The following is a 24887-nucleotide window of genomic DNA, read 5'->3' as shown; positions in this document are numbered from 1 at the left end:
CAACTGAAGATCAGAGGAAGAGAACACATGGTCCCTCTATTCCTCTGTTTCTCTTTTTCATTCTTCTTTCTCTTCGAGTTGTGAATATTTTATTTTCTTATTTGCATGACAGCTAACCCCGGACTCACAGCAAAAGCAGTGGCGCCTTATTTTTGCCCTCTCAGTAAATGTGTGGTGAGGAGCCTAGTGCGTTCGGTGATTTTGGAAATTAATTTTAATTAAAATAACATTTATATATAATATAAATTATATTTTTTTGTCAAAATCATTTTTATATATAAGTAGCACTGAGAACAGAAACATACATTTTCAAGAAAGACAGAATAAATATAAGCAACAAAAAAACAGAACAATTATTAGCTCAAAAACGGAAAAATAAATTGCATTAAAGACAGAAAATTTACATGTAAACAGAAAATATAGAACCAAAATATAAATATAATAAGCACAAAAATAAATGATAATATGCACAAAAAACTAGAAACAAATTAACATTAAAAAAGCATAATAATTATTTTTCATGAATATAAGTTTCTGTTTTTCATTAAAAAGGAGTCCTGTTGGAATTTGTGGGATTTCAATTGTATCTCAATAAATTCAGAAAACATATTAGTTGGAAATACATGATGTCAAACAAAACCACACCGGCCAATAAAACAGAAAAATGATGTAATTATTTTATTTATTTATTTAAATAAAAACAGGAACGTAAGTTAACCATCAAAATACGCAACAACAACCCATTTATAACAAAGCATCAAACTCATCGCTCTCTGGAAAGAAAACACCTTTAGGTGTAAATCTGTGGTAACATTCTTCATGTTAATCTAAATGGGGGAATTTTGCTCTACTGTAGGTTACACTCACAGAATGTTTCGCACTTTCGCACCTGCAGGCAGGGTCGTGCTTATAAATCACAGGGAAATTCAGAATATGCAAAAACCTGCCTTCTATCTGAGTTTTCACACCCACACACTCCCACAGATGCTCAACGCCACACTAATACTGATGCACATACAGTGAACATCCCAATCCCACACGCAAGAATTATAAGGATTATTCTGCCTACATACTCTTCTGACTCTTCTGACAAAACTTTATCACACTGGCTGCTACTGGAGAGAGTCAGCAACACACCTTTCAACACTAGAATGAATGTTGAATTTCTCATGAATTTTTATTAGCAAATATCCTTGCCTTGTTTAATCTTAACCTATGAACAATTCATCAAAGACGTGTTGTTTTAGGATTTAATTTCCTCATCATACAATTAGAGGGATTGTTTTAAGAATATAAAGAAAATAGTGTTTTAGAATGATTTGTACCTCAGAAAACTGTCTGATGTTTTTGGATATGCTCACATTAAGGCGCATGGGATTTCCAAGTATTTCAATAATTCCGAATTAAATATGTTTGAAATAACGAAGCAAAAAATAATAAAAGACTGAAAAAAAAACAAATGGAACAGAGTGGTTAGCGTGATCACCTCACAGCAAGATGGTTGCTGGTTCTCCTCCAGGTCGAAGGGAGCCAACATGTGAGCTTTCTGTGTTCACTCTGGTTTCCTCCCACAATCGAAAAACATACAGAGGTTGATTAGGAAATTGTCCGTAAATATGAGTGTTTGTGAATGGTTGAATGTCTTTGTGTGCCCTGCAAAAGACTGGTGTCCTGTCCAGGGTGTCCCCTGCCTCTTGCCCAAAGAAACTTGGATAGGCTACAACCCCGACCATCCACAATAAGCAGCATAGAAAATTAACGAATGAATCAATGAAAAACAAAACAATTCCATGAAAGCTTGAAAAAAGAAACACAATGATACTGAAAAACAGAAAAATAATCAGCCCAACACAGGAGGTTGATAAGTGAACGTCATACCCTTATGAAGTATGTCAATACAAAACCTTTCCCATTTTTTTTTTTTTTTTGAAAAGCAGGACCACCATTCAACTGACAACAACAATGAATTTTACTAAGGAAACACTGTTATATTTATCTATCTGTATTCATCATTTCTCTATTTATCAAAGATTTAAAAAAGAAAAATGTTTTACATGTTGTTTAGAAGCATAAAAATAGAGAAGATGATGAAACAGCTCAGGCTGAAATATCTGTCAATTTTATGTTATTTTCCTTTGATCACTAGGCAGGAAAAAAATGTATTTGCGTTCCAGCATCTAGTGTTTAAGACATTTTCCTGACCCACTTCTCTTTATCAGCCAGGCTAGGAAATGTGTGTGATCCAGGAGGTGTGTGTGTGTGTGTGTGTGTTTATTTATTAATGTGTTTGTGTGTGTTTTCCTGTATACGTGTGCGACACCTACTGTCCCTGCTGCACAAGATAACAGCCAATCCTGCACCTTCAGCAGCCAAACCGGCTCCTGGTGTTTGTACAAGGATGCCATGTGGGTAAACACTTCAGGATGAACGCTTCCAAGTTTCATCACACACTTTAGCAGTCAGCGGGAAAATGATGGCAGCAGTTAGTTAGGTCGGTCCCTTTAGTAAACAGACGAGCGCAATGAAATCTCCAAATGGATCTGATTCTGTTTGAAATTGAAAATCTTTCTTCTCTCCGTTAAACAGAGCTTTGAGTAAAGTTCGAATTTGAATGATGATTTGATAGTAAATAAATCGGTTAACAAGGAAACATTGTGAATTTTTTTTTTTTTTTAATTCTACACAGTTACACAAACATAATAACACACAAACACACACATGCAAACACACAGACAAAAACACACCCAGAAAAACTAACACATACACGCATGAACACAAAAAGAGAATCAAAAACACAAAGCTAGGCACTCACACACATGCACACTTAGAGAAACAAACACAGACATTTAAACACACACGTAAAAAAAACTTTAAATCAATAACAATTCAATCTTTCAAAGAGTAAATGTAACTTCCTGATGATTTAGGCATAGGTTGAGAACAATCGCCAATACATATGTGTATATAAACAAACACAAATGCACACTCCAGCAAACACACACAAACCACAGACAGAAACACACACACAGAAGCAGACACATAATAAAAACACAGAATCACAGAGAGAGGCACACACAATTATACTCAAAAAGACACAAACACAGAGAGATAAAAACACGCAAAAACTACAAACAATAACACAAAACAAATAAACACATAAACATACACAAGCACATAAACACACACAGAGAAAGACACACTCACAAACACATGTACAGAAACCAATGGTTTGGTTCAATACAAATGGGTGGATCATGTGACCATGTAGGTGGTTATGTGATCATTATAAGTACACAAACCTGACCATGAAGACTTTATCAAGCTAATTAATAAATTAACTAAATTATGTGACGTTGATCCCCGATCATGACTGACCATGTAGTATATTGAGCAAGTATATCTGATCCCCTCACGGATGCATGAATGTAGTAAAGACCTTCTCTGAGAGCAGCATAAAAGTTTTACAGCATTTATATTACACTTGAAATTTTCATAACGCGTTCCCAGTCCTCTTCTTCATTGCTCTGGCCAAATAGCATCACTCTGCATACTAAGCAGGAGCCCAATGAGGCCCAATTTACTGGTGTGGCTTCATATTTGTCTGAGCAAGAGTTGCACTCATCTTGTTAGTGACGGTGAGCAACAGAAAGATACACGTGTGTAAAAATGTGTAATACTGAGAGTTGATTTGTCAACTAAAATATGTGCTATTTTTTTTTTAAAAAAAGGTCCGATATGCACTAGTGACAGATCAAAAATTCTAAATCATATTATGTCAGCTCGGAAAAAAATATAGAGTTTAAATTATTTTTAAATTAGTAGTTGATCCAGTGTTACCAGGCTTGATACTGCCCAATTACACTTAGTAAGACAAAAACATAATTAATTATTACTATATTGCACGTTGGAGGATCGTTGTTTTAATCTATTCTTGAATTGACTTTGCTGTTAAAATTGTTTGATTAACGTTGAAAATTGCTTCATTAGAGCTGATTACTGTTTGAACATAGTAAACAATGTTTGATTACCGTTGATTAAGTATCAAGAGAACCAAAATGCCGTTAAAACACATTTATTGTTCTCCATAGTTGGTGTTGTGTGTGAGTGAATGAACAATTATTCATGTGTTTTTCATCCTTCTGTCCATCCCAGACACTGAAGGCTGTGAACACACCTGGAGGAAGTACCATGGTCACTGCTACAGATACTTCAGCCGCAGACACACCTGGGAGGATGCAGAGAAGGACTGCAGAGAACACAGTGGTCATCTGGCCAGCATCCACAGCCTCGCTGAGCAGAACTTCATCAGAGGTGTGTAAACAAGGAGAGGGGGGGAGATAACAGGGAAGGATTTGGCAGGAACACAGCATGACTGTCAGCATTTGTTCTCATTGCATGGCAATACATTTCTAATTACGCCATTTGACATGAGGGAAGCTCCTTTTATCTTTTATACATTTTTATTAGATTTCAGAAAATTGTTTAATTACAGATCAAAATAGTTTGATTACACTTGAAAATAGTTTTAATACAGTTGAAAATTGTTGAACACTGGCTTCAGATTTAAACTTTTTAAGGTCAAGGCAAGTGTTGCCTTAAAGAAGAGCATACTTTTTATGGCACCAAGGCAGTGGAATGTCACCAAGGCAAACATGTCTTTCGAAGTGAGGGCAAGTGAGTATATATATATATATATATATATATATATATATACAGTATATATATTTATATATAAAACAAACAATGCATAATATTTTTAAACGAAATACTTTTAGCACTGCATTTAAACAATTAAATAAACGTACCTAAAAAAAAAAGAAAATTGGCTGCGCCTGTATTGTTTACCTTTTACTGTTAGATATTGAACAGTTGAAAGTGTTAAATAACTGTCAAGTCGGGACGATTTTTTATGTTCATTCGACGAAACAATTACGTTACCAGTATTTATTAACAAATTAAAAACCAAGGACAGTCAAGGCAAGTACATTCACTGGCCAGGGTGCCACGGTGAAATCTGAACCCTGATGAAAGTTTAAAATCGTTTGATTACAGTTGAAGATTGTCTAATCAAATTTAAAATTGTTTGATTACAGTTGAAAATGGTTTAATCAAGTTGAAAATGGTTTGATTACAGTTCAAGATTTTTGGGAATATTCATAATTGTTTAATTTCAACTGATAAATAGTTTATTTACAGTATATTAATTAAACACAACACAAAATAAATCTTAAAGCTAAGAAGAAAGTCAGATTTCATGGATGATAATGTCTCAATGCTTCCACACGTGAGGTGAGGAGAGAAAATCATCTCCTCAAACATCTCCGTTGGGGAAGGAGAATGAAACATAGCTTCACTTCACTTTTATGATGGGCATCAATTCTGCTGGCAATTCATTGTGCACTTAAAAATTTGGCCGGAGAGTTTAGCTGCTGTGAGCCAAGCCACGTTAACATGATAATATCCATATGCTCATCAACCATCAGTGACTCCTTCTTAACTGTTGTAATGACGCCAGTTCGCTATCAGCCAGCCTGCGTAATATCGGATCCACCTTCTGTCTCGGCCACATGCCAGACCTGAACCATCCATCTTCCTCCTGTCTGTCCTCTACATGCCTGCAGTTACCAAAAGTTCTGCTAAATTGCCTCAAAAATGGACATTGCTCCCCCTGCACTCAGAAGATCGCAGTCATTAGAATGATTAATGGGCCTGATATTAATGTTCTTCACAATCCTCCATTACTTATGTGCACGCCGAGGCAAGCTCACACACTCATACTTTCACTCACAAGCTTGAAAACAGATTGACGAAAATATTTGGTGTCACTTTATATTTATGAGTTTTCAAATAACTTTAATAGCAATTTTAATGTTGCTATATTGTAAAAACAATTCTAAGGTGGCTTGGAAAATCAAACCAAAATTACAAACTTTCAAACATATTTACCAACCTTGATACAAATTTACAGTCACTGAAAAGAATGTAGACATATTATTACAAATGTACAATAATTGAAACGAATATTAATTAAATAATTTACACAAATTTAAAAACACTGAAACTAACTTAAAATAATGTACACAAATATACAAATAATTAAAACAAACAAAGACATTTTTTTTAAACTCTTCAATCACATGTACAAATGTACAAATTATGAAAACATATTTACACATTTTTATTTTGTTTGTTGGAAGTATGGAAAATTAGTTTCATGTCGGATGGAAACCTTCTTGAAAAAGTTTGCTATATCCCTAATTTGAATTAAGTGACGTCATCTTTAGGCAGCTTGGTATGTGTGAGAAACACATACCACACGTCTATATGCAACACACACTTGATGTACTGTATGTATGTCTGACCAATCATAACAGAGCAGACAGGTTTTAAAAGATCGAGTGAAGAATGTTGGATGGCCATAAATAATAAGGTTATGGAGGATGTGTAGAAGAAGGTCAAAGGGAAAGGAGACGACAGATAAATTCAATACAGCAAATATTCTTCAGTGCTTCCCATGAAATGAGCAAGACAGAGATTCCTCAAACAAATGGCCTTTAGACAGAGTGATGAGTTCTGTCATCTGCCAGAGACATCTGTGGCCCGGCTACTCTCTGCATGCTAGTAGAAAAGACGTTTTATTTAGTTTTAATCTATTTTTACACAGACACGCAGATGCCTTGTAGGCTGTCCACATTTCTACGGTTTGAAAGTTCTATTTCTGTGCAAAGTTGCAGTCACATTCTGGGTTTATGTCGGCCACACCATTTGTCGGCATGAATACTACTGGTCCAGTATCGACTGTGAATACTTGTTCAGCGCTGATGCAAGAAGAAAGATGAGAACTGAGGGGAGTTTCATTTCCTATTGAGAAACCTGGAGATGAACATAAAATGATGAAAACGAATGACTAAAAATTATAGTAGTCCAAGGTCTTGTTGTTTTATTGCTTCATGTGGTGAAACTGAAAATAAAAAAAATGAACCTGAGTTATGTTAAAGAAGAATCAAGGAATCAAAGGATCAAGAAAACAAAGCAGTGAAGTGAAGATTCTTGGCCAAACTAAAAAACCGAAACCATTACTAGTTCATTAAAAAGCACCATTGGACTCATGGCTTCAATATTTATCTCACTAAAATAAACGTGTTGCAATTACAAAAGATAAAATCAAGGACCCAAAAAAAAACAATACAAAATTTCAAAATATTATATTTTTATAGTATATTAGTTTACGTAATCTTGTTTCAGTCATGGGGTTTTGGTAGAAAAACACTATTAACACCGAAAACCCCCACTTTTGGCCACTTGGTCATCAAAATTTCAGTGCATCCCTAGTTATTATGCAATAAGTTAAAACATGAACACAAAATATTGAAATAACAAAAAAGTTGGAATATTTCTCAGTTTTTCAATGTTGTCTAGTTTCATAATTAACACAAAATGTAAAGCTGGCAGACAAAAGGCCCACGTCTGCTCCGGATGCCACCTGGCCTGCTTCCTTGTGTGGATTAGCAGCCATGAACAGTTGGGAGGAGACCACACGGCAGATAATCTGTACTCAAGGCTGAACATTTCTCAAGATCCAACTTTTAGAGGCACGAGAGTGACGTTCACAAATAAGTCCTGATCCAAAAAGTGTCTTAATGAACTGATAAAAGTATCCAGTAAAGTGATGATATGTTTTGCTCCCTTACGTTCTATGCCATGAATCTTTGATTTTTTTTATCCTGAAATAATAGAAAAGAGTTCCAGGTAGCTTTCCTGATAAAGGAATGTTCTACAGTGATTATTTTTTGTGGTCTCAGTATTTATTTGATTTTTAGTTTCTTAATTTAAAGTGTGATGAAGCATCATCATTTATTTTCTCTGTCTGGTTCTTTTCAGGTCTGGGTCACGACAACACCTGGATCGGGCTGAACGATCGCACAGTGGAGGACGACTTCCAGTGGACCGACAAGATGGATCTGGTGAGCGAACATTGAACCACTTTCATCCAGGCTGTGCAGAGAAACACATTTTTCGTGATGAATAAGCTTTCTGTTTCTTTGTATATTGCATTTCTGATAGTTATTGAATGTAAAAAATACGGTGGAGTTTTAACTATTTTAAATGCTAACAATGTTTTCCTCCTAGCCTTTCTTTTTTATTACATTTTTCCGCTAACTCTTTATAACTTGTGTGGTAGAACTCTGCAGCCTAGTCTTATCACTGTTTTAGAAAATTAAGCTTTTTTTTTTTTATTTAAAAAACATGTTGACTCATCAGTATCTGAATCCTGCAGCAATATGAGAACTGGCGAGAAAACCAACCGGATAACTTCTTCGCCGGAGGCGAGGACTGCGTGGTCATGATCGCGCACGAGAACGGCAAATGGAATGACGTACCGTGTAACTACAATCTGCCCTACGTCTGCAAGAAAGGAACAGGTGAGTGAAAAAAAATGTGGTGAGGTTTAGTTAGGCAGATAAACTATGAATAAGTTCCTTTAAAAATGAATGTCAAAACTGTTACGACACCCACACAAGAAAAATAAAAAAGGTACAGTCTCAGTGTTCTTGCTTACAATATCAAATTAAGTACTGGACCTCTCAAAACGGCGGAGGCGTCTAAAAAGTACTTGTGTTAAAGCCACTGAAATTATTGAAAAGGAAAATAAAATGGGCTAAAGATGCAGAAAAGTTGCTGTTGTGCTACTGGCTGGAAATCTGCTTTGAAAGAAATCTGGCAACCAGACGAGAATCATTCAGCATGGTGGAAGAGTTAGTTTAGTAAGCCTTCTTTAAATAAACTTTTGAATTAATTCGACGATTATCTTTGTACCTTTAGTAGCACTTTACTAAGAGCTTGTGTTCATTTTTTTTTAGAAAGCAAATTAATTTTATTAGACACACATTTTATTGATCACCAGTTAGGTAGGTTTGAAATATGCGTCTTGTTCTGTTTCAGGTTAAAATTACATAAACATCTGATGAATATGTCTTTTAATAAGATTTACACATATAAAAACAGTGGTCTCTAACCACACGCTTTATCTAATTTCTTTTGTAGTAATTATACAGTCTGAAATGTTTTTTATTATTTGGAGAAAATAGCCACTTTATATCTGAACTGAAATCAGTCTGTGACTTTTGTCAAGATGCACATGTCACAATTCTACATTTGTTGACATTTCCTAAAAGAATAAACCTGTAAACTATCGGGAAAATGAGTGAAACACAAAATCTATATCACCTTTTTCTTCCTCTGATACATGCTTTTGGAGAGATGCATTAATACACAAAAGGTTTCTAACATTTTTTTGTTGTTGCTTTTTATCTGCACAAATTAAGTGCTGGTCTATGGAAATAAATGCCAGCATTTAACTGGTCCACTGTGTCAAAAACGTTGACACATTCTTATCCGAACCCTTCTTATCCGAGCCTTCTCACGCCATTAAGCACGATTGAGTCTGGGAGACAATGCAAAAGTTAGGAACCCTCGGTCTGGAGTCAGACTGTGGTGCTCCATGTGAGGATGCATGAGAGCCAAGAAGAAAAGGGATTCAACACTGAAGACCCTTGGAGATAGACACTTTATACAACGCACATGGTCTTGAAGATCAAACACAAATAAAAAGGAACTCAGTGAAACATTTCCAAGGTATTCGAAGCTCATCTGGTCCACGACTTTATTCAAAGGAGCTCCCTAGTGTTCCCATCGACCCCTCCTCCTCAAATTGTTTCTGAACATGGCGCTGCTGTCGTCCTTTACTCGTCGTACATTACACACCTGAGATTAGAACTCTTTAATCAGTTCACGTTCAATCTCATTATGGCTTCTTTTCCCATCACCTCCAAAAGTTCCTCATGCATGTTATTGCAGATTCTCACCAACCAGCGACCTACAAGAAATATGTGGAAATTGACTTTTTATGTGTTTGAAATCAAAGTTAGGCAACTTAATAGCGGCTATAATATGGCTGCTCGCCTCCGGAGGTTCTCTGCTCAAAAAGGTGTTTATCCTACACTTGCACATAGATCGGCGATAAGAGGACAGGCGTAGGAAGGTGTTGCAGCATGTGGAAGAAAAAAATCTTGGTATTTTGGCAGCATCCTCAAAACATTGCCTGGAGCAAAGGATAAATACGTTAATCTCAGCTTGAAAACAGGCTGAAGGCCAGACTGAGAATCATCATGTCTTGAGTCTCAGTGATATTTAGCCACATCATGAGTTCATAAGTCTGTACGTGGTGACATAATTCATGTTTTCATAATTAACCCAGTCATAGGACACACAGTGTGTTATGACGATACATCCAGATTTCTTTAATACAAGATAGAAGACGTGGAAACTTTATGGAAATAGATTAGTGTCATCAGAATGTTGAATGGCTGGAATTAACATTTCAATTTCCTTATTTGCATACAAGTTGTGTACATGATGATCTTTGAGGATATTGGAAATGTTTCACTGAGCTCCTGTGTTAGATCTACAAGAGCAAAGAGTTAAAACAGATGCAAGACAGGGAATACCACAAACCCTTTTGTTTTTGGTTCTCCAGGGCCCAGCGATAAGAAAAGGGTTAAAATATTTGTCTGCTTTTGATTTTCAGACATCGATATTCTGATTACAATAATTCAAAATACATTTTCTAAATTAAAAATGTGTTTTTATTTGTTACCCTGATAATGTTAGCACTATGATAATACGCTGGATAAAAGACGATATATTCCGATTACGTAGAAACTCTTGAGATTAATCCAGAGTTGACATTTGATTAATTAAAACACAATAGCAGAAGCCGCACATCTCATGGGTTAGATATGGATGGATAATGTTTTAATTTATTTCTGGGACCAAATCTGATGCTAAACTTCTTAAAGAGAAGCTAAACTTCTACAGTCCTTTGCACCGAGGACTAACATCTGTTTTTTAAAAGTGAAACAAATACACAAAAACCCAAAACTGCAGTTTATCAAGTGTCCTTGACCAGCCCAAAAAAACATTTCATACCATTAAAAAACATATTTACAACCAGGTTAAGAAACACTTATAATCAGAACAAACTGTACAGAGGTGTTTTTTTTTCTCTTTCTACCATTCCCTGTTATCAGTTTCTCAATAAGGGGGGTGGTAAACTTAACTGGTCAAAACTGCATGTTAGTAACAGCGTAGTAACATCACCGATACAACGTCCATATTATCTACAGTCTGTTTTAGAAATAAAACTATCCATGCCATACATTATTTGAATAGAATTAATTGAAGATAGCTTTATAATAGGCTGACACATTTAGTGTCGAATATTTTCCCCAGTATCAGTATGGAGTAGATAATTTTAGACAACCCTAATTTTAATTATTATTAAGTACTTGGAAGTACTTAATATAAATATCTTTTAATTTAGGTTTTTATGTTGGAAACTGTCAAAAAAGTAAAAACAAAAATGTGTTTGTCAGTCAATGTCATGTTTACTTTATTTTATTCTAATTTAAACCTCATCAAAACGACAGCAGCTCAGACTAATTATGCAGAAACCATTGAGAATTAAAAATAAAATTAAAATTAAAAACCACCCTTGTAGAAAAATGTTAATCACCCAAGAAACGTATCTGACAACAGTCTCTAAGGTTTGCCCTGTTCTGCCCCCTAATTAGAAATATCTTAATAACTTTTTACAAAAGACACAGGGAAATAATAAAAACATGTTAATTATACCCTCACCAGCAATGAAGCGTCTCGCTACAAAAGTAATTAAATAACAAAAACTATTCTCTCCATTAACTCTTGAAGTGCAGGAGAGTGAAGTTGAGAGAAGCTGGTGGTGCGTCTGAAGGACTCGTCCAGCCGCAGAGACAGTTTTGACAGCAGGGTTTACACAGATCTTGATATGGCTGTGATTGTTTTCTTCACAGTTGTCCGTCCTGTCAGTTCACAGACGGTTGTTATTATGTCTTGGCGAGTGTGTTTCTTTTGACCAGAGTCTCAGAAGCTGTGACAGCAGACACACACTTCCTGACCCAGAGAGACAGATAAAACTCATTCTGGACTCAAGTGTTCAAGAAAGTGTGAAGACCTTTTTCATTCAGTAGTGGTCTAGTACAGTGGTTTTCATAGAGGAGACGCACAATACCCAGAAATGCTTTTCAAATAATAAATATCCTAAAGTGTATAAAAATAAAGATATACATGCTCAAAGTGTAAGTTTCTTTACATTTTTGGAATCGTTTTGCAATTACCCAGCCATAGGCTAATGGTGATTTGGGGGGTCTTGGCATGGTGAAGTTATTATTTATTTATAATATATAAATATATAAATAATATGGAAATAAATACACATTTTTAACCCCAATTTGGACTGTGCTTAACATTTGCACTCTTTATGTGAATAATAATCAGTTTAAAGTGCAACAAATATGGATGATGTTTGGACTTAAAATGTTAATCAAAATCGAAAAGACTATCAAACACTTAAAGGCAAGAAAACCAATGAGACACAAGGTATTTTTTATTGTTTATTATTTATTTAGTTTTAGTTATTTACTTGCTTGTAAGTGTAAAATGCTTTTACACAAGACTATCTTTATCTATGTCCCTTGATCATTTATGTGTTACATGTGAACTTTATACATGTTATTTGATCATGTATACTATTTTCATAGGAATACAAATAAAATATAATAGTAAATATTTATAGATGAATTCATTAAACTAGAGAAGACTGAAATATATCATATTTATGAGAGACAAATATCTTGTATCTCTTTCTATGCTCAGTCCTCTGCGGAGCCCCTCCCCCTGTCGATAACGCCTACCTGATTGGTCGAAAGCGCTCTCACTATGACATCCACACTGTCGTGCGCTACCAGTGCGCAGGTGGCTTCCTGCAGCGCCACGTTCCCACCGCCAAGTGTCGTGCCAACGGCAAGTGGGACCGGCCCAAAATCATCTGCATAAAATGTGAGTACAAACAAGATGGCCAGTCATCGCAGCATCCAGGTCAAATCTGGCATCACTCATGTGTGTCTCAGCCTCAACCAGCTATTTATCTCTGGATATCATTTATGTACATAGTATGTGTATTTGTGTGTGTATTTGTGTCCGTCTTGAAAATGATCATGTAATCTACTGACCTCTCAGTGAAGATTTTAGGGGGAAGGTCAAAGGACCAGAGAGGCCACTTTCATAATACTTATTCTTCATACTTTGCCCATGTCTAATGCAGACAGACAGCCAGTGAGACAATACAAGTAAATCTCTGATAAAAAAAAGTTTTGGTAAACTTTCTGGGACAAAACACATTTTTGTTCTTTGTTGTGACACAAGTCATAAAATAATGTCACTTGTGTTTGAAGCGATAAAGATTCAGCTCGTCTTTATCTTGTGAAGGAGTGTAAATGTTATCATCCACTGCAGCCGACAATCGCTTGTTGCCAGAACTCTGACGCGACAGAAAAACATGGTTGACGTGTTTGACTGCAGGCGGCGGATTTGCTGGCAGGTGTGGGTGGGCGGTCAGCAGGGAATTAAATAGTTCCCCTCACTGAGGCGAAGGGAGTCAGAGCATGGACAGAGAACATGTATTTTGACCTTCCCCTCTTCTCATCCCTCGTCTATTATCTGCTTTTACCTCAACTGTCCATCCAAATCCTTGTCACCGACTCATCCGACTCACATCCTTCCTCGTCCGTCAACTGTCATCTTTAACTTCCACTTAATAAACCGCCTGCCCTTGTTTCTTTCCTTCTGCTTTTCCATTCCTCCTGTCAGCCCGACGAGCCCACCGCTCCCGCCGCCACCACCACAAGGGAAGGAGGGAGCGCAGGAAGCACAAGAGACACGGCCACAGGGAAGGAGGGCACCACGGGGCCGAGCCGGGCCACAAACACGCCCACTTCTGAACCAAAAACATCCGTCTTCTCTCTCTCCTGCTGCCTGTTTCCTCGCCTCCTTCTCCTCCGTCACTCTCTAGTTTCTCTCAACTTTTCAACCCCTTCCTGGTCGAGAACTTCCTCATTCTTGCAAGGTCTGAACAGGACAATAACGAAACCCTTTGTACTCTTTCGACTTGATTTAACTCTCATATTTGTGTGTGAAACCCTCCCCTCTTTGACCTGTTTTTAAATAAAAAAAAAAAAAGAAAAACTTGTTTCGACGGTTTAGTGAAAGCTGTTCATAAAACAACATGATTTAAATGTTTGCATTAAAATCTCACCGATTAGGTTTGAAGCCATGATAATTAAGTATAACAGTGCTATCGGAATATTGAATTTAACATTTCAAATGTTTCAATTTAGAAAGCAAAAGAGGACCAAGCTATTTGATCAAACTGATAGATTTGTTGTTGTTGTTGTTAATTCAATTCAACACTTTAAAACTTTAAAACAACACTTTTAAATTAATTTAAAAAACAAACAAACAAAGTTTCAACAATTGAAAATTGTTTACATTTAATATTTTGATGGCACTGACATACTTCCATAAATGTTTGGTTATTTGTTTTACCATCCTTCCATTGCTTTATTTGAAGTGAAGCTGATCGACTAGATTCTCTCTTCATACATTATCGAGTTTGTTTGATCGTCTGCGTTTTTTCTTCTTCAGTGTCAGACTCTCGGTTTAGATCAGATACGCTGAGACCCCTCGAGGAAAAAATTGGAAAACACATCAGTCACAGAATCTCACGCAGCTCTTCTGTTATATCAGACACTTGTCCTGGGCGACGGGTAATCTCAATGTTTGATGTCCAATTGTCTCAGCATCGAGCGGTGGTGTACACTTTTATATTTTCTCTTATCATCTGTGTCGCTCTGGGCAGGTGAAGTGTGACTGAATTATTTTGGAGTTGGCTGGATGAGGAGAAATGATGCTGTCAAGTGAGCGTGAGAGATGCAGGCAGCGTTATCTGCTTGGATTTACCCGTCTAGTCGTACATTATGTGGAGCAGCACGTATGACAAGTCCGTCCTCTGAGTCTATAAAAGGCATCCGGCGATGAGTAATGTTGTTGGGCTGTGTCTAGAATAGGGCTCCATATAGAAGTATATCAGTGCCATCAGAATATTGAATTCAACAATTAGAATTTAGAATTAGAATCTTCTAGTGAAATGCTTTTTTTTTTTTTTTCTTTTTATTCAATATAAAAATGTAGGCATATTAGTGCCACCAGACAATACCCAGAGTAGTGAGCATCTTTAAGATAAAATGTGACTCACAGATGATCACGTGACATCATAAAAGCACACAGTCAAGTTGCTTGATACTCTTTTGTAATTTTCTTGTAGAATTATACCAACTTTTTTTTAAATTTGATTTAATAAACAAATTATAAAATATTGAATAAGGAATTATTGAAGTTAGAACAACATACTCCATATGCAATAAATATATTAACATTTTAAATAAATTATTTAAAAAAACATAAACATCAAACGAGTTTGATTCAATTATTCAATGTAACATTATAATGAAAACATTTGAAATGTTATATACTCCTTGTGCTATACTAGGCAGTTTAATTCTGAGTTTGGGGCAGGAGTGGATTGAAAAGATGATATTCCATGTTAATCTTTGTATCCTTTGTCTTTGTTAATTTTCTTTGATCTATGTTCTTTATCTTTAGACTTAGATTGATGTAATCTTGCACTTTCTTTTTATAGAAACTTTTTTCATGTTTTATGAATCTATCGTCTGTGTTGCTGTGTGCTGAAAAAACAATTTCCTGAAGGAGACCTCCAGAGGGATCAATAAAGTTTTATCTATCTATCTATCTATCTATCTATCTATCTATCTATCTATCTATCTATCTATCTATCTATCTATCTATCTATCTATCTATCTATCTATCTATCTATCTATCTATCTATCTATCTATCTATTATCTATCTATCTATCTATCTATCTATCTATCTATCTATCTATCTATCTATCTATCTATCCATCCATCCATCCATCCATCCATCCATCCATCCATCCATCCATCCATCCATCCATCCATCCATCCATCCATCCATCCATCCATCCATCCATCCATCCATCCATCCATCCATCCATCCATCCATCCATCCATCCATCCATCCATCCATCCATCCATCCATCCATCCATCCATCCATCCATCCATCCATCCATCCATCCATCCATCCATCTATCTATCTATCTATCTATCTATCTATCTATCTATCTATCTATCTATCTATCTATCTATCTATCTATCTATCTATCTATCTATCTATCTATCTATCTATCTATCTATCTATCTATCTATCTATCTATCTATCCATCCATCTATCCATCTATCTATCCATCTATCCATCTATCCATCTATCCATCTATCTATCAATCTATACAACCATTCAATATTCTAATGGAACTGAGGTACTGCAACAGATCTATATCATTTATTTATTTATTTTTAGACACCTTTTGAAGCGATGCTGGTGATGAAAAAATGACAAGAATCAAGAGTCATACTCTCTGTTATGGAAGGTTTTAGTAAGTATAAAATCTGTCTGACCCGTGACATACATTGTTTTAGAATTTTTGCACCTTGTCTGATTCAGTTTGATACTCCTGATGTAAACTTTATCCAAAAATATTTTCTTCTTCCTAATAAATGTTTTACCCGTCCACCCATACGTTATGTGGAGCAGCATGTACGACAAGTATATCACTCATCTGGTGATGAGGAATGTTGGTCGGAAGTGTCTAGAATAGGGATCGGTATTATCTAGGTGTTATCATTGAAACAATGCTGGTCCTTGAAAACATACCACACGAGTCAAACTCAATCCTAGGGGGCCTAATCTGGCCTGCCAAGTCATCTTATGTTGCCCAAAAGACGTTCTGTGACCTATATAGATGTTTGAAAAATTATTTAACGTAAGATAGGAAACATACATTATTGAGGGCCATAACTACACAGAGACTTCCAATAAGATTACATCTAAAGTAGAAGAAAATACATTTACACAAAGGAAACAAATACACAAAGAATTAAAAAACACAGAATTAATGAAGATAAATCAAAAGTTTAGTTACAGTTTTTCTCAGTCGCTTTTGTGCTTTTCTCACATCACTATTAACATTTGCACAGCAGTTAGTGCTTTTCTCAAAACAATTAGTGCAAACTGCAAAACCTAGTGGATAACCTGCAAAAGTACATCACTTGCTCAAAATGGATAGTCTATTCCTCAAAAGCAAGTATTCATGTCAATGAAACTGCCAGTCATCAAAATGAGAAGTCTTTACACCATCGTTTATGAACAACATAGTCAAATGGATTTGTCATGTTTTCATTATGAAAGTTTATTCTCTCAGTGTTTTCCAATGAAAAGGGGTCAGAACTCAGTGACACTACATGAACATGTTCAAGACAGCACTTAAACTACTTGTACAGCCATTTGAAAACCAGTACAGTAAAGTTACACACTGCTGTAGTTAGGGGGCTAAGTGAGTACATTTTTCACATTTTTACTGTAAATGCTCTTTGCAATTTTACAGCATTGTGCAAAAGAAAAATACACTTCAGTCACTTATTTAGAACAAACATAAAAAGACACCCTTTTGGTAGAGCTGTGCTCAAATATGAACAATAATACAGGACATATTGTAACTGAACATATATAGGTAAATCTTTCTGGCACATCTAGACGTTCCTGTAAAATTACAGTAATGTACAGCAAACATGAGATATAACGAGATGTTGGATTACTGTCCAATACTATACGATAACTGTACTACGAAATGTTTGAACGATTGAATTCACGGTGGTTCTTCCAACATTTGGTTGCACCCTCAGACCAGCCTCAGCCATTATCAGGCCATGATTGACAACATGGTCCACAATTGTAGCCCTAATTTCATTAGGAATCTGCCCATATATTTGGCCTCTTCTCCCTCTTCCCCTATTTTGTCCCCTTCCCCTTCCTCCCCGCATCCTCAATCCTATTCCACGATGCCAACCTTCCAATTCTGTGTCTCAGAATTGTAGAAATGGCACACTCTATGTCCTGCTCGGTTCATATATGCTTGCCAAGTGAGGGTTCATGGGATTCATTCCTGAGTGACTGTGAACCAGTGGCTTGTCATTGGTTACAACTGATACTTCACACACCTCCTCGTGAGTGAAAGCTGAAGTCCACCTGAGAGCAATTGTTCAATTTAGGAGACAGTTCCAGGAAAAAATGATAAAGAAAGGTATACAATTTGCTTGACAGAATTTGATACTTAGTTCAACAATTTTGTATGTAATGACTCAAGCAATGAAATGAAGACTATTCGTTTTATTATGAACGACTATTCAGCATCCATAAGTATAGTTAATTTTGACTGACATGACATGAATTTCTACTATGATGTGCTCAAATGACTAAATGTTGTGGAGCTTGAACTAATAGTTATGAGAATTTTTATTCTGATCTGAGAAAAGCACCAAAGCATATGTACATTTTGTTCTCACCATGACTTTTAGTGTTCAATCATTTGGACCCCTTGTATAATAGAGATTGACACCCCTGATGTAAACTTTGTTCAAAAACATTTCCCCCTCAATAAAAGCCATACATTTCACAAAAATATCGACAAAGTTCACATTGATTCTGGGAGAAATGTTTTCCGGTTAGTATTTATGTCATGATTTCATTCATTTCTTGTCCAGACTCTACCCAATCTACTCTTTAAACAAAAATCTATTCATCATTCCAAGTACTTCAGGGCTAATGGTCACGTTTTAAACAGTTTTCTTGGGTGGAGCTCACGTCGTCTCCATAGCTTTGGTTTACTCTGCAATCTTCCCCTGTTCAAATTCTACATCCAGCTTAAAGAAATAAGTTGAAAATTTGAGATGAAGGTGAAGAAGAGGATGTATCCATTGAGAACAGGTGAAGACGACAAACTGGTGCACAGTGGAGATCTGGCTTGGGATCTGCAAGCTACAGGACGTCTGTATTTATTCAGTCATCCAAGCATGAAGAAATGCTTCTATTCATTATTAATTCTAATTTCATATATTTCTACATTTGAATGTAAAAAAAAACATGTACCAAGCTATCATGGTCAACTGTGAACAGTTGAGACCAACACACTACCAAACCAGAGGGTTGAGACCAAAACAAGATCAAGTCAAGACCTTTTCAGATTGAAACCAAGACTGAGAACGATACCAAAAAAAGAAAAGAAAATGCTCAACACAAGTGATGTTTTAGGCAGCTTGTTTATTTTCCCCAAACTATTGAACACATAGCTGTTTGTAAGGTAATGGACTCAACACACTCACCTGTGTGGTATATTTGTGGTGTTTACACCAAATTGCTCAAACTAAAGAACATTAGCATCAAATCTATGTCAATTGTTGCAACACGATCCATCATGCTTTGAAACTACTTTAAAAGGCCTAGACTGGATAAGGTAGAGAGGACCTGAAATAAGATCAAAACCAGAGGTCAGCATCCCATTGCTTAAAGTGGCTCCTAGGGTTTGTAGAGAACAAATGTGGGGGAAAATAAATACCAATTTAATTGCGATCTAAAATGTTTCTGGACTTACCCAGGTAGCTTTATACGTTCAAGATTCAAGCTGACAACACTATATTTTAACTCAATAAAAAAAAATTCTTCCCTATGTTCAATATGGTGTTTTCATTGTTCTAAATAAAATACAATATTTTCCTTCTTTTTTTAATAGCTTTATGTGACTATTAACTTTGTTTCAAACAGATTTTGCGGCTCTGTGTGAGTATTAATTTGCCTAGGAATGGTTCACAATGGCTCTTTAAGAGACTGCCATAGACAGCCAAGGCCAAATGAAGACCAAGTCCTGGAGCAAGTGTTCTGTTTTGAGAAACTCAGCAGATATTAACGTCAAGGATAGAGCTGGGTATTGATCAAAAAGTGTTGATACCGTTACATATAGTGATACCTTTACTTCGATACTGGATCAATTCTAAAAAAAAAAAGAAGACATTACAGGTGGTATACATATGAAGTTATTCTGCCAGATACGCTAAATTACCGTTCTAAGGAACATTTGCTAACAAGTGACAAATTAATCGGATGTTCACTGCCTTTGACGCAGCTTTTCTTCAGAAAAACCCATACATGACTAAGTTTTGACCCCGTATCGGTAAAGAAACTTGGCACTAAAACTTGGCACTGCTTGCAATAATTGGTTACTCAAAAACATACAGAGGTTGATTGGGAACAGGACATTTCCATAGGTATTTGTGTGAATGGTTGTGTCTGTCTTTGTGGGCAGACTGGCGCCCTCTCCAGGGTGTTTCCCCTGGGATAGGCTCCACCCTCCCCTCCTCCCCCCCCCACGACTGCCATAAGAGATTGAGCGGTACAGAAAATTAATTAATTAATCCAAACATTAATTAATAATTATATAAAATCTTTTTTCTGAATTATTGGAATTAGAATATCAACCAAAATAAATCAAAATGATCAAAATAAACATTTCTGTTTTAATTATTAATTTAAACACTTCAAAATAAAAACAAACTAACCTCTCAATATACATATTATTGAATTATTTATAATAAAAAATGCCATTTCAATAAAAATGTAAAAGGTTCAACAAGTGAAATGTAATTTTCATTCTATATTCTGATATAATAATACTGTTTTTTGTGTCGAGTCCATTTCCTGCTCTTGAGATTGAGCTCTTGAGATTGAGGGTGTGGGATTATGTCTGAACAACTAAGTCCGGCTTTTCCAACCTTTATGTTACCGTATCTACTTGTTCACTGAGTCTTGATGGACGAATACATCAACCTGTCTGTGCTGGCATCTGAGTGGGAGACGTATTGTTTCTGAGCCGGATTAATTCATATCCTCTCTCCGTCCTCACCTTGGCAATGACAACACTCCTGTACTCCAAGAACAAAAGTCGCACTGCACCTTTCTATCTCTTTAATTAATCTCTGCATGACTAATTAACAAGTTGTATTATCTTCATGACCACGGGGCGGTGATGACAGAAGGGACGTGTGAGGTTGACGGACAGGCATTGATGCTGACAGGCGGGGGGCTCAAAGAGCTGTCACGCCTGTCACAATCGGCTTGACAGTATTTATAGATCCTGCAAGAAGCTTTTCTTATGAAAAAAAAAAATAATCCGTTTGGCTGAGACAGTCTCTCATAGTCAGGCCAGCGTTGATTCACAAAGATTAACTTTTTTACGGTTCCACTTGACCCCGAGGCAACACAATCGAGACCTCAAACAGAGCTGCTTTAAGGCCACTGGCTCACCTTGACACAGAGACCACTCAAGGGTAAGAGTTATGCATGGAAGTATATCAGTGTCATCGAATATTGAATATTGAATTCAACATTTAAAATGTGATGGTGAGTAACATCAGCTTCATCATCAGAGCTACTGTACGTATTATTTGCTTCCCTCTCCAAAAAACCTGCAAGTGTGGTATGGCGTGGATCCAACCTGTGCCCTCTGCCCAACTCCAGCTACTCTCAAACCACATCCTGACCGCCTGTAACACCAGCCTCACACAAGGCCACTTCACCTGGAGGCACAACCAGGTCCTAAAGAGTCTAGAAGCAGGTATTGAGAGCAAGAGGAACACCAACAACTCCTTGCCCCTGAGAACAACGAACTACATCACAACACCTGTTTTCGCCCAAGATGGACAGAGACAGCCAAAACATCGCAGTACCAAGTCAGAAACTGGTCAGCTAGCCATGGCGTGAGATTGGAAGATGCTACTTGATATCGGCTTGAAAAATAATTATAATTCAAAAATGTCTATATTTAAATGCTTTATTTTATTTTGTATTTATAATTTAATTTTTAAAAGTAGCATATTTTCGAATGAATTACTACGTTGGTGACCTCTTGTTTAGTAGTACCATTATAACAACATTTGTGTATTGAATTAAAAACGGAATAAAAAATATAGAATCTATATGGATTTTTAATTATTGTTATAAGGGTATAAAACTAACATTTTTAAAATATCAAATGTTTTATTATCAAAACAATTAAAAAAAACCTTCAATTAAATTATTGAGTAAAATTATTTAAAAGAAAAATAAATTCCCTGACGAAAACAACAACAACAATCAACATTCAAAGTTTCAAATTAAATTGAAATTTAAAGTTCAACATTCACCGGGTCACCTTGACCTAGAGACATCACAACGGTTAAGTCTTAAAGATTTTTATCTGAAATGAACCATTGTGCAGTGTAGATTCAGTTTGTTTACCTGGACTTGCTAGAATGCTTTTCCAAAGGATTTTTAAGAATTTCTACATGAGGACGGCAAAACGTCCTGTGTTATTTCTATCAGATGTGTGCACAGATGTAGCATCATCGCTGTCGACAATATCCAACAAGAGATCCAAACAGGTTCCAGAATGTAAACTTGTGAGATAATAGAAGCTCTTGATAATGGCTGTATCTTGGTTAAGTGACTTACTGCCTGTGATTGGCTGGATAGATCTGGCCATCTAGAACTGAGTAAAGGAAATGGAAGCGAAGGAACTTACTTTACAAACTCACACTATGGTATTTGCTGCTGTGGTGGAGAAATCAAGCTCCCTGGTGTGTCTACTAGGAGGCTGGACTAAAGAGTGGATATAATAGAAGTCATGATGTTTAATCTTGTGTCTCCCATGAAAGTGATGTTCATTAAATCACCTGACATGATTGTTAACGGTCACATCTTGTGCTTGTAACATATTTAGCAACAATGTGTAAAAAACTGAATTTCACATGAATCATGTTGATCTTGATTTGACAGTTAGCAGCCATATTTACTTCTATAGCCAGACAGCAACTCTCTCAAATCTTCTTGTTCCATTTCCTTTTTTCCTCATAATACACACAGATACACAAGCACACACATTTCTCCTCGGAAATCCAACAAATTGACTCTGACACTTCTATCTGTCGGAGAAATCTGTCTTGCTGTCAGTCGACTGTCGGGGGCCAGAGAGACAAAAGAAGCTGCCATGTGCCGAAGGAGAATTTTAATCATGGCGTTGAGGGACCTCCTCACTGTGAACACAGAGACCGTGTTAATTGTGCTTTTTTTCCTTCTCATAACCACACAACAGCTCAGAAGCGACACGTGTTCAAAGCCGTGACTACTTCATTACGCTTTCTGTGCTGTCGAAAATAGAGGAAATGAAACATTGTGTTTCGTGTGATTCGGCGTGACGAGAGCGAGACAAACATGTCAGAGGAAATTGACTTTGGCTGGTGTTTGTAAAAGGAGTTTGAGCGGGCTCATGTTTTTTTATTAGAGCTACACAGCAGGCACCTGGACACCCTCTGGCTGACTTCAAAATGATTGAAACGTTGAAGAAGACAATTTTATTCATATAATTAATAATTTGACGATTTAAGTCAGATGTACATTTAAACTCTTTTCTTCAATGACGATGAACAGAAATTATCCGAGTGGGTGAAACTGATCTACTAATGGTTAGCATCTACAATCCTGTCTTCTTGAGGCAGTGCTTCCTACAAGATAGCATTTACAGTAGGAATTCTAAAACATTTATTGTTTTAATGATCATTGAGAAGATCCAATTTCTATTCTTTGTTTAGTTAAATTGTAAGTCAGATTCCTAAACTGATGGTATATTACTCAGAAAACCCAAATAATTAGCACAAAAAAACAAGAAGTAATTATCCTAAAAAACAGGAGTTTCTCTGTTTTTTTTTTCAAGTGAATGAAGCATCTGAATTAATGAATTTCACGACTGCATGAAGTAGTTTCATGACAGTGGTCCAGCATTCTTTCCCACAGTCTTCTTTGGTAATGTAACCTTCTTGTTGTAATAGTTTTCTAGGTTCGGGAGGAGCCAAGTATGGATTGATATCATAAATTAAGGGTCGAAGCAGATTCAATCAATAACCAAAATTGACTGAATAAGTTAATGATAATATTAGACAATTTCCTATCCTGTAAGTGTGGAAGAACGTCAGTGACCTTCCTGTGCGAAAGAGATGGATTTAAAATCCTCATGCACTTTCACTTTTCTTTTCCTGTCCCATCAGGTGTCCGCCGAAAAAATGAGGGCTTGTTCCCATTTTTCATATTTCAACTCAAGTTCAAGCGCCAACAGAAAGACGTGGAGGTCGAGTCCTTCATTTGAATGAAAGTTAGAGAAGAAAGTGAGGGGGGGGGGAGTCGTGAGAAGTAGGTTGGATGTTGAATTTGACCACTATTTCACTGAGACCTTCATTTTGGTTGATGAGCTCAAAAATAAGAAAAAACTAAACAAAAATGAAGGCTCTCTCTGTTTCTGTGCCTGCAGGTATGTTTGATGTAAAACACAACCTTTTTTTTCACTCCTGCCACCTCCTCTTGTCACCTTTGAAATGTGACTCTCATTACTCCAGAACAGCCGAAGAAGAATTCATATCGTCAGCCTGTGTTTTGTTCCACCATCAGAGGCTCCGAATATAGCACTTCTTTTCACATTCTCTGTTCATCCTGCTATACTGATGTTTCGACTAAGCTCTCGGAGTTGCAAGGACAGAGCTTATTACATCCGCTTAACTAAAAAGTTTCTTTGGAATTCAAGATTTGAAGTGGCCTTCTCCTTGATACCGCCGGGTTTGTTGAAGCCACTTATGCTGCTCTGAACAATCCCCAAGCTGCATCCTGCGACCTGAAATGTTTGACTTGTTGAAACATGGATGAGTGCAGGAGCCTCTGGAACCTCAACATTCTTCTATTCATAGTGTCGGCTAATACTCGTAATTTAGCTTGATGAGCAGATAAATTAGAGGCATGAAGAGACTGCTTATCTTAACCTTGTTCTCGGGTCGATATGAGACTCGTCTGGCAGGCGTGGCTAATCGATGCGGATCTAAGGGGTTATCCGCCGATGACGCTGCCAAAGTTCAAGAAGATTATGAAAAAGCAACAAGGGCTTTAGAG

At 36.5% G+C, this 24887-nt stretch overlaps 1 protein-coding gene across 1 annotated transcript in view; it reads left to right on the top strand.

The window, feature by feature from the left end:
• The window catches only part of ncanb (neurocan b), a 150623-nt gene extending 136738 nt beyond the window's left edge, over positions 1-13885 (top strand). Inside the window, exons 12-16 of the mRNA XM_087785370.1 lie at positions 4153-4311; positions 7882-7964; positions 8279-8423; positions 12754-12936; positions 13747-13885. Of these exons, the coding sequence (XP_087641496.1) occupies positions 4153-4311; positions 7882-7964; positions 8279-8423; positions 12754-12936; positions 13747-13877 (701 nt within the window). The 3' untranslated portion in view covers positions 13878-13885. The remainder of the gene's footprint in view (positions 1-4152; positions 4312-7881; positions 7965-8278; positions 8424-12753; positions 12937-13746) is intronic.
• Positions 13886-24887: the final 11002 nt, after the last annotated feature.

The sequence above is a fragment of the Callionymus lyra genome, chromosome 2, assembly GCF_982586985.1.
Source record: "Callionymus lyra chromosome 2, fCalLyr1.hap1.1, whole genome shotgun sequence".
Classification (NCBI taxonomy): domain Eukaryota; kingdom Metazoa; phylum Chordata; class Actinopteri; order Syngnathiformes; family Callionymidae; genus Callionymus; species Callionymus lyra.
The sequence above is the reverse complement of the archived record's forward strand: the minus strand, read 5'-3'. Positions and strand labels throughout refer to the sequence as shown.